This window comes from Python bivittatus, unplaced genomic scaffold (genome assembly GCF_059951505.1).
Source record: "Python bivittatus isolate LINGU-HERP-01145 unplaced genomic scaffold, Pbiv_v1 ctg000080_np1212, whole genome shotgun sequence".
NCBI lineage: Eukaryota > Metazoa > Chordata > Lepidosauria > Squamata > Pythonidae > Python > Python bivittatus.
In genome coordinates this window covers 14,053,342-14,064,306 of record NW_028277035.1, presented here as the reverse complement: position 1 = coordinate 14,064,306, position 10,965 = coordinate 14,053,342, and the positions used below count along the sequence as shown (strand labels likewise).

Below are 10,965 nucleotides of genomic sequence, written 5' to 3'. Positions count from 1 at the left end.
TTTGAAAACCCATTTGTTTGCTACTAGTATAGGTGGAGCAATAGTTGCAATGCAGGCATTCCTATTACTGTCACTCAGTTTAATGAAGTAAAGTTTGATTCCTCCAGACTTCACTATTGGAAGGTCAATTATATAGACACCTCATTTTTCTATAGATATCTTGTATCTTAGTAGGATGTTGAGAGCTGCAGGCTGGGATAAAAGACTACTTTTAGGTAAATGGCCTTATATTCTCTGTATTTTCTGATTTTGGAGAACAGGACAAGTTTAGGTCTAGTTACTTCCGTAATTAACTAGAGGAAAAGATTGGTTCATTCACCTTTTGAGTATGAATGGCAACCCCCGGTCTTTTGAAACGATTCATCTTTCCTAACTTTCTACATCTTAGAACGATACTTCTTTCTAAACTAAAACCACCACCACTGCTCCATTTTCATCTTTGCTTCTACTTTGTTTCATCTCTGCAATGATCTTGGATTCCTTTGAGTGCTGTTAGCATGTACATATCAAAATGTCTGCATGAAAATAGCATTTACTGAGCGTGTGAACAGAAGACCTATCTCATAATAATGAATTGATACCCTGCTCCTAATCACTTTATTCACCTGGTATTAAATGAAGAGTCAAAGTAGAAGGACCTGAATTAGATATGGTTCCCTACTTTCCAGAGACTAGAGACAAAATCTTTACTGATACCAGTTTTCATTTTATGGGAATCTTGGCCAAGGTGACTTTAGAAGGTCCACTGCTCCTGAGGACAGTTGCCATTAACTATTGCTTATATTATTTGAGCCATAGTGCAGCAGTAGGGGCCCAAAGCATGGAGATACTACCTGAATTCAGTCCTGCCAGAGGATACTAAGGGCTAATTATGTCACTGTTCTCTGTCATTTTCTTGACATGAGAAACTGTTGACTTCATCCCATTTCTATGCTTAGAAACTGGTTAGTCTGAGATATCAAAACAGTATAGTTCTGCCACCATACCTATGCAGTAGTCTTTAAAACTAATAGAATGCCAGTTGTCCCTGCCACGCCTTCTACTATCCTGTGTTCCAATTAATCCTTTGTGTATTACATACTGACTCAGCAACAGAGAGTTTTGGTTTCCAACCTGTAAGGCTGGTTTAAACAATATGGGAGAACACATGATCCTACAGGACATGATGCAATAACTAAACTGCCCGGTTGGGTAACTAATTGCATTCCATCCCCCTCTCTGTGTCCAAGTAGCTATTAGTATTTATAAGAACCAACTTGTGGCATTAACTTCAGAAATTAAGTAATAATGAGCAACCCAGAGATGGATCCCTACAGAAATGTGAAGCTTATTTGCTTTAAGCAAGTAACCATTTAAAAAAATGTAGAGGTGCAAAAGATATTCCATATAAAACAATTTCAAGAGAACAGCTTTGGAGGGCATTTAGTATTTTCTACACAGTAATGTTATGAAATAAGAGAACCACATGATAGAATTTTCTTTCTCACCCAGAGCCACAGTTGATTGCTGCAGATTGTTCAACTTATCAGGAGTAGAGTCATCTATAAATCTTATTTAGCATTAAAATACCTAGATACAATAGTGATGCATACTTTTGCATTTTGCATTTTTTCTCTATCAGCCTTCCTCAACTGGTGCCTTTCAGATTAGTCATGCTTTCTGGGGATAGTAACAGCTGTAAATTCAATGGATTTTAAAGGCATGAGATTAAGGAAGGCTTATTCCTTGAATGTTAGGTACTTCAACTCTTTTTTTACTACAGCAACCACAATAGCTGAAACCGAAATACCATATTGACCTTAAGTAGCTTGTTTCTGGACTGGTTTCTTTGAGATCAGTTCTCTTTCTAATTACTTTTTGAGCAGCAGAGAATAGCATGAATATGAGATTTGAACAATAAAAATACATCTGTTTCTTATAATTTTATTATTCTTCCTATAGAAAAGCATCTTGGAGCAGTTTGGAAGATATAAAATACACAACAAAAGTAAAAAAAAGTATATACAAAAAGGAAAACAAAAGCAGAAAAAAAAACCCAACCAACTTTAATGCAGAGGCAGCCTAGGTAAAGAGATCCATCTTCTCAAAAGCACGTCAAATATATAACAGTAGTTTAAGATCTGAATTAAACATCTGAGTGGGGTGTTAAAATGTATTTTTAAATGCAGGTAGCCACAGGGCATCTTGAAGTCACAGGAGGAGATACCTCTTGATGCTATGTCATACGTTCCTACAATAAAAAAAGATGTTTCTACTTAATTTACATAACGGGTGAAGTCTTGAAATGTAGTAATTCTGAGAGGAGAGTTTAAATTTATTTAGCATTTATACAATTTGGCTTCAGTTGTTTGAATCCAAAGGCAGCAAATACACTCCTGGGAAAACAGTAGCTTGAACTATTCACACCATTCTCTTTCATTTCTGGAATTCAGCCTGAATTCCACACTGCCCCCCAGTATGTAACCTTTTTCATTTCTTCTAATCCAGAAACGCCCAATTTAAAAATCGCTATACTGCTATTGAAGGAGGATGGGCTTCCTAGAAAAGTTCAAGCTATGTTCCACCTGATCCACCCCTTTCCTGGACAACAGCCTTTTAAAAACATTTTCTTCAATAACTGTCATTAACAATCTGTGACATCAAGACACTTTTTCCAGTTCAGATGCAAAGTTAAAAAGACATTATGTGATAGTTGACTAACCAAGCAGATATAACTAACAGCACCGAGCACTTCTGAACATTAGCAATCAAAATATTTTTTCCTGTTCATCTTTAAACAGGTAAACATCTAAAGGTCAGGAAGAAAACTGATCCTCTCTTTTTGAGATTACTTTATTTTCTTACAGTGACACTTTCAATTAATGCATTTGTCCAAGTGAAGAATCAGGACTAGTGCTTGCTTATATAGTTCAAATACATGAACCACAGAAGCTTACAATAAACAATACCCATACATCATTTAAACTGTATTTTCATTTCTTGTAATCCAGAAACACCCAATTTTTAAAAAGGAACATTTTACTTGGACACATGGCTATAATATACAGACTGAATTAAAAAATACTGTCACCCAAAGCAAGGAAACTTTTAAGTCCTGAAAGCTCAAGGATTTTCCATAGGATGAGATCCTGTCTTACAGATTGCTTCTTCTGTATAACCAGCCTGACTGAATGCTGAGTCTAAATTATGTCCCATCCTTCCTCCTGAAGGCAAAGTACATAGAACTGTAGTGTTCCGTGCATCAGAGAGGCCCATCATCCCGCATCTGCAATCCTGCTCAAATGAAAGCAATGCTAGTCAGGCAGGCGCCCCTTCCTCAGCTATGTAAGATTCTTCCCTCCAACACTGGACAAGACCCTCTGCGGCTGTGAGCAGGCAGGTTTCAGCTGGGTGGAAGGACAGTGACTGGACAGCAGTATTGCACACTGGCAAGGCCAGAACAAGGGAGCCCTGTGGGGAAAAAAAGGACAAACTGTAGCTACATGGGTCACAAAACTCACAGAGGACAGAAATTACATACAGATATATTATCTGCACAACTATTATCACCGCATAGGCAAGTATGGGGAAAATCTGACTTTCAGGGCTGTAGGAGGTTTGCTTCAACTGCTTGTGACAATGTCTTCTCATTAACTGGCATGAGTTTAGAGAAGAGGGTTGGACTAGGGACTAGGACAGATAAATCACTAGCCTTTTCTCCAGCACATTCTGGTGAACAGAGCAAGGCCAGTTATTTTAAATGAATAATATTAAGAAGAAATTGTCCATGTTTGATAATCAACTAAATGGAAAGAAATGCTACATGGCTCAAGAATTTCACCAGGCAGGAGAGAAAAACCTGTATTGATTCTGCTACTCTCCTGCTTATAAGTAGTTCCATTTAAACAACTAAGACCAAATGAAACAAACACCCAAAACAACAACAACAGATATTCCTGCTCTCAATTTAGATGTTTGATGTTTCCTATTGATCATTACTGGGTGCTGGGGAAAGAAGGTGGCTGCCTGCTTTGTTTCCAGAAAAAAAACAGTCCTCTCCAACCAAGTAGAATTCTGGTTCTGCCTCAATGACTGGCTCATTGAAAAGTCACATGGCTACCTCAGAAGAAAGTCCTTGATTTTCCCAACCAATCCCATTCACCTCAACCAGATCCCAGAAATAGACTTTCCCATCCTCTGAGCAGCTCCCAATATGTGTGTCTCTTTCACTCAGGCAGCAGTCCATCTTGTAAGTTACATTCTTGTGGCCGGTAAAGCTGGAGATACAATTGGGAGAACAAGGAGATTATTCCTGCCCATCTTAGAACCCTTTTCCCCATCAAGCTACCTGAAGCTGCTACCAATCCTTCAGTGAGTAGGACATTAATTAAAAAAAGGACAGAGTTACCAAATTTGAAACAAACTGATTCATAGCCACAGAAGATCTTTACTATATACATAAAAATCTATTGTATAAATACATCTTTTTCTCTAACTTAATAATTAAGGGGAAATGTCTATGCATTTTTAAAATACGTGTATTTAAAGCAACAACATCCTGCTCTTCAGCACACATTCATACTTCTGTACTGGGAATAGCTGGATTCAACCTTAATCCAACTGCTAAAGGAAGCACCACAGTTAAGAATGAAAAGTGTTTGCTTACTCTCCTAGTAGTTCGCCTGTATCCTTGTCCAGCAATCGCAGTGTAGAATCCAAGCTAGCAGCCAATGTACATTGCCCATCCTTACTGAAACATATACAGGTAATGGGGCCTATAATGAAAACATGGCAATGCTGGATGTTATTGCTTCAAGCAGTGGACATAAGGGTCTATGTGCATAAAGAGGAGAGAAACTTGGTAAAATCCTTCAGAACCTACTCAAAAAGAAAAAGGGAGGAATAGTGACTTGCAGGGATTATGCCAAGTATGCGCTAACTATTGTCTTGAGAGTATGTGGATGCATCACAGAGAAAATCTATGAGTTGACAGTGACAATGATTATGGGACTTGATGGCACATAATCATCAAATGTGGATGCAAGCCTGAAGATACAATTCATATCCTTGCAGACGCTTTTCAGTTTGAACCTAATGGAAATCTACTGAAGAGAAGATGAAAAAACATGAGCTACATGTCAAGCACAAGACAGGTAAAGGCACCATATCCCACCATAGAGTGACAACTTGGAAAATGTTCTTACTTCACCAGATTAGCTGATATTCCATATATGAAACTCACTTCCAATGTAGTCTGAGTAGAGCTCTCCAGCACGGAGGTCATAGCGTCGGACACGTCCATCCACAGAACTGGGAAAGAACAGAGCAACATTGTTAAAAGAATACTCTGACCCTGAAATCTCAAATGATGCACTTCAAAAATATTTGTTCGCAAACCAAAACATGTATGTCCTTGTACCATAAGACTTGCTATGAGGAAGCTTGGATTATGGAACTGTTAAAGTTCCCAATACAATAGTCTACAGTTTCATCTTCTCATCCTTTAGCAGAAACTTTATTTTAGTTTCTGTTCCAAAAGGAAGAAAGTTATTTTTAAAAAATAAAAGCACACATGGAAAGGTTGAGAATATTTAACATGTTCTCTAAAAGGATCTACTCTGGGCTTAGCAGAGCACCAAATTTGCCCTTTCCAATTCAAACTTCATCCTATTCTTCTTTACCCTGTAAGAATTTCATAGTCTGAGACTTTCAGGCTGGAGATGCCATCTTTGGCTTCATCCAAAATTTGGATGGGATCTGGTCTGCGTGAGCGGCAATCCCAGCAACGGACACTGGAGTCTATGGAACCTGCAGGAAAGCAAGATGCATACTAAATAAAGCTAGGATGAATAATTTAGAAGCAACATGGAAGGCAAGGCAAGATTTCTTACCTGAAAGAATTACAGTGGCCTCCTCATTGAACTGGACACAATTTACCTTCTGTCCATTAAAAAGAAAGTATAAAAAGATTAGGGATTGCTATTGTTCCCAAGTTATATCTAACTTTCCATTCTTGGGAGTGGAACAGTGCGTACAAGTCTGCATTCTCTTTTCCCATTCCCCAGTGTCCTTCAACACTTCAAGTACAGTGGTACCTCAGGTCACGAACACTTCTGTTCACGACCAATTCAGGTCACGAACACCACCGTTCGCAAAATTTTGCTTCTGTTCGCGAATGCCAGATCGGGTGACGAACAGGATCCGCGGCCATTTTCCCTGCCATGACACATGGTCGTGGCTTCCTGTAGGGAGGACGACTCTCCCTCCAAGCAATAACCGCCTCCCCACCCGCCTTCCTGTCCTCCACGCCAGAAGTCGCGTCGAGCAAGGTTAGCGTTCTCTCTCTTCGTACTGTACTTTGTGTCATATTTTTGTGGTTTAAAAAAAAAAAAAATGGTTCAGAACGGATTAACTGTAATTACATTGAACCTTATGGGAAAATTTGATTCGGGTCACAACCAAAATCGGTTGGGGACCAAATTCGTAGGGGTCAGAACGGATTAACGGTATTTACATTGAACCTTATGGGAAAATTTGATTCAGGTCGCGACCAGAGTCGCGGAACGAATTAAGTTCGTGAACCGAGGTACCACTGCATTGCAAACTTTTGCAGTAGCTGGAATTCCAAACATTGCTCTCCATTATTATTTCATCTACAGCTTTACAAAGCATTTGAGGGCAAAATGCATTAGTGTGAAGCATCCTTTTTCAAACTGCTGAGGCAACCATATCCACCAGGAAGCTCAGCATGACCACTTCAATATCTTTCCCTGGTTGTCACTGCATGCATATGGATTCAGAGCTACTCTGCTTTGCCAACTGACCCAGTAGAACTTTTGTCTGTATATGCTCACAGACAACTTCAAGGAGAGATGCCTGGTTCACACCTATGTACCTTTGCAAAGCATCTTTCAAATGTTTTCACAGCTGTAATTCCATCCCTCACCCCAGCTAGTCAAACCTCCTACATAGTTTCATAACTATTAGGTATTATGCTTTTCTTTAACTACTCCCTTCATCAGATACTGTAGGTTTTTTACCACTCCTACTTATTACCCACCCACTATAATCCTTGGCCAGTGACCCCAGTATCAGGCATATACATGTATATGGTTTACATTTTTCCAGTAAGACACAAACACAAGTATACTGAACAGAAATATATTAAAAGTATTATTCCATTTAACTAGCTCATGAAAAGAACAATAGTCTGTCAAAATCATATTCCCAAGTTAAAATACCACAGCAGACCAAAGACTGCTGCATGCACATGACAAAGACTTTTGTGCACAGAGGACCTAATCATCCAACTAGAGTACACTGGGTGAACAGATGAACCCTTTGTAAGTCTTGAAAAGACTTGTATATTCCTTAAGTGAATATACCCGCATAATCCAAGGATTAGGAACTCCATTACTGGGCATCTGCCTATGTGTCTCAGAGCAGATGTGCTACTGAACTCCCCATTTCTTATTTAGAACCTGAACTTAAACCCAGTCTCCCCTCAAATAGTGCAAGACAACTGAATCTATTTGTGAAAAAAACCTTAGGTCATGCTCATACTGAATCCTACAGACCATGCTGAGGCTTACACTTTATAGCATTGGCTTATCATTGTATGACAGCACATATAAGTAGATACAGGTGCAGTTTATGGTGTGCATAACTGCTGAGCAAGCAAAAGACTGCATTTTATAAAGGTTCCTCTTTTTGTAAGGTTTCTTTTTCTATAAGTACAGTACAAAGCTTAAGAAAATAAAATGATGCAATGGCTGAAGAAATACATAAAGGCCCAATGATTAAAGCAAAAAGTGAAACATTATGTGCTAGAAAATACTGATTACAATGATCCACATTTCTAAAAAGCCAATTAAAGATCACAACCGGTTATAAATCAATATCATCAGATTTAAATCATGGAGGTGCTTATGGAAAAATATGTTGAAATGCTGAAGCTATTGCAGCAAATATTCTAAGCAAATTCACTATTAGACTTAGACTCTTTTTCATCCATTTCTTATGTATAAGACCAATAATTCCTTGTTCAGCAAGCCAACTGGGGTCTTGTACTTTCCTCATTTGAGACCTCCAATTCCCTGTTCCTATAAACTTGTTTTCTTTATTCATGTCTCTACTAAAATTTCTGACTTATCCCAGAAAGAGTTATGTTAATTTTAAATTCCATCCAGCCTGTGTCTCCCATTATAAACTTCTTGTCTTTCATAGGGTTTTCTGCCAACCAGAAAAAACATCAGACATTCTGAGGCTCTCAGAAGCAGAACACATTACTGCTATCCTCTAAAATGGAAACTCGGAGGAATTCAAGTTTCAAAAAGACATGAATCTTCCCATTTTCCAGACATCCCAAAAGACAAAACACGTCTTACCCCTGCATGGCCACGGAACTTGCGAATCACTTGGCCTGTGGCAACATCCCACAGCACAACTGTTTTATCTGCTCCACATGAACAAAGTTGGCTGTTATCAAATGACCTATGGAAAACAGAGGTAGATAAAGAAGGGAATGGGAAAACCAAGAGAAATAACTTTCCTTAACCATCTAAATCAATAGAGTAGTTTTCTTTTTAAGAGCTGTATATGCAAGTCTTTCACTGTAATGTGTGAGTGCAGAACATATACTGAGGTTCTCAAGTTTTTTAAATGCAAGTTTCCTATCACTTTGACAGTAAAAAAAGGTTTGAATGAGTGGGCAAGATTTTAAAAATATGGCTAATGAATATAATTTCCTTGACAATTACTGTATCATTTTTTTCATTGCCCAAACTTCACAGAAAGAGTTTTATATAAGAGTAGTAACTTAAATTGTTTAATTTCATACTGAATGTTTGAGATAAACTAGCTTTGTTAATTACATTATGGAGTAGTTATTGTCATGTTTATTTTTAGTTTATTTTTATTTCACTATGGAATTTTACATTGTATTTTGCAAAATAATAACTTTTGTAGACCCCCATCCCCATCACCTAATCCATTTATCTTAAACTCTCTTAAGGCATTTCACAGCAACATGCCTCCTTTTTTTAATCAAGCAGATCCGTCTCCCCTAGCTCTTACCCTGCAGCATCTAGGACTTCGTAGCCATGGCCACTGTATGTCTTGAGGAGAGTTCCTTTGTGCGGGTTCCAAAGCTTGAGTGACTTGTCACTGCCACAGGTGAGACAGTAATTTCCATCCACTGGTAAAAAGAAAAGTCAAGTCTCATTAAACATTAGTTGAGCAAATTCCAGGGAATCCCTGGAAGACAGTCTGTTTAATTTCTTCTTGAATGATGCAGATTCTACTGTTCATTTTGCAGTTTCAAACTTTCTTACCCAACAAGCAAGATGCATCTCTCACCGAGCTTTCTTTTCACAATCATTATGTCTGTTTTCTTGGTCTGTTCACGAGTTACTAACATTTTACAGTTGTACACTATTATTTTTACATAAATTTGCGTCTCAGTTTTCCCTAGTTCTAATAACTCAAAACTACTATTCCTATTTTATGGAATCAAAAATACACTCACCGTTGAATCTCACTGCTCTTATAGCTCCTTGCTTACATTCTAGTGTACCAAGCAATTTTTGGGGAAGCTCAGGCTTCTTGGGTTTGGGTTCTGGAAAGGCCATAACACAAACGTAGCTTGATTGCTAAAAAGATCTTTCTATGTGCAAAATACTGAACACCCACACCAAAACCTCTAGAATATGGAATATCCTAAGGCAGACTGATGTGTTAGAACTATGTTGCTTCTGGAATTTGTTGCCTCTGGGATTACACTGCTGCATTAGAAAATAAGAGACACAAAGAAAACATTTATCAGTTGCAATCATGATTTGAGCAACCAGATTTGTTTCAACAGATAACATATCAAAATAGATTATTTTAATCAGTGGCTATCTAGTAAACAAAGTCAAACATCTAGTATACATTTGCTACACAGAAGCAATATGAATATCCCCATGTTGTAAAACAGATTTGGGAAGTTGCTGAATAACAACATGCCAGTCCTCTTGAGAAGCCTGTTGGCATTGTCTCATTTCACACTCCTTGTTATCTTTACAAGTCTATCTTGCTGAAGTGTATCTAGGGCACCTTAAACTTTCAGAAAAGTCTGCTGAGAATGCTCTTCTTTCAAATTCTTTGCAGGTTTACTTCTCTAGACATTATACCAACATTTCATTGTTATTTTTGGTGCCTTCTAATATAGTAGCTGTATCAGGGGTGGGGGTGGGGGAACCAAGGATTGAAACAATTTTTTATTAGACCAACTGAAGATTCACAGAATAGATACAAGCTTTTAAATGTCCAAAAAATATCAGGCAAGATGACTAAAAATTCAGGATAAAGCAGGGAGGGGAAGAAACATTGCGGTTGATATTTGACTAGGGTTACAAACATCCGGACAACCACTAGGTGGCAGCAATGAGCGAGCCAAATCTTTTTTGGCTGCCATCGAATGATGGTCCGGACTTTCGCAGCCCAGATCTGCAGCCCTCGTTTGGTCTGTAGCAGACGATGCTGTTAGATAGAAAGTCTCCGGACATTAAATTCCGGAGTTTTATCAGGTAGAAAATTTGGGGGTGGGGGGTAGGCTGTACCAGGGATCCTTTCAAAGCTCGATTTTTGGAAATATAAGCAAAGCCAGCTATTGAAATCAAATCTGTTTCCTACACAGCTGCCGCCTCCTTGAACCACGGAACTATTCATGTGGGAAAATAGTTCACATTTCTTAGTAACCTCTTGCAGCTTTTACTTACGAAATAGCAAAAAGAAAGATTATAGGAAAATACAGGCGTCAACTCGTCAATTTACTCCTCCAGTCTAGTTTCATTAGTTCCACCCTTTCAGCATAGTTTCTCCAGGCGAGAAAGGAAAGCTTCGACATTCCTCCTCCTCCCACCTCTTCCTCGTTCAGAAATTTTAGTTTCAAGGCCTTTCGAGTCAACACCAGCGTGGACTTATAGGCCGGAACTAAAATGCCTA

General features: G+C 38.5%; 1 protein-coding gene across 2 annotated transcripts; it reads right to left on the bottom strand.

The window, feature by feature from the left end:
* Positions 1-1,913: 1,913 nt before the first annotated feature.
* WDR83 (WD repeat domain 83) lies at positions 1,914-10,926 on the bottom strand. 2 transcript variants are annotated; one of them, XM_007420961.4, is made up of 10 exons: positions 10,740-10,926; positions 9,506-9,761; positions 9,055-9,175; positions 8,367-8,472; positions 5,871-5,919; positions 5,661-5,787; positions 5,222-5,289; positions 4,646-4,754; positions 4,142-4,256; positions 1,914-3,450 (listed from the first exon to the last, which is right to left on the bottom strand). In XM_007420961.4, exons 2-10 carry the CDS (start codon positions 9,606-9,608, stop codon positions 3,298-3,300), a joined length of 951 nt encoding a protein of 316 aa, XP_007421023.2. In that variant the 5' UTR covers positions 9,609-9,761; positions 10,740-10,926; the 3' UTR covers positions 1,914-3,297. The 2 variants fall into 2 exon arrangements, with proteins under 2 accessions (XP_007421023.2, XP_025024357.2); XM_025168589.2 differs by having other exon boundaries at positions 9,506-9,758.
* Positions 10,927-10,965: the final 39 nt, after the last annotated feature.

Excerpts from the sequence above, each read along its gene's own strand:
- WDR83 (XM_007420961.4), bottom strand. The coding sequence starts at position 9,608 with ATGGCCTTTCCAGAACCCAAACCCAAGAAGCCTGAGCTTCCCCAAAAA. Across the intron at positions 5,290-5,660 it reads GACTATGAAATTCTTACAGG|TTCTGTGGATGGACGTGTCC; the intron begins GTAAAGAAGAAT and ends GTTCTTTCCCAG. Across the intron at positions 4,257-4,645 it reads ACAGGCGAACTACTAGGAGA|CTTTACCGGCCACAAGAATG; the intron begins GTAAGCAAACAC and ends TTGTATCTCCAG.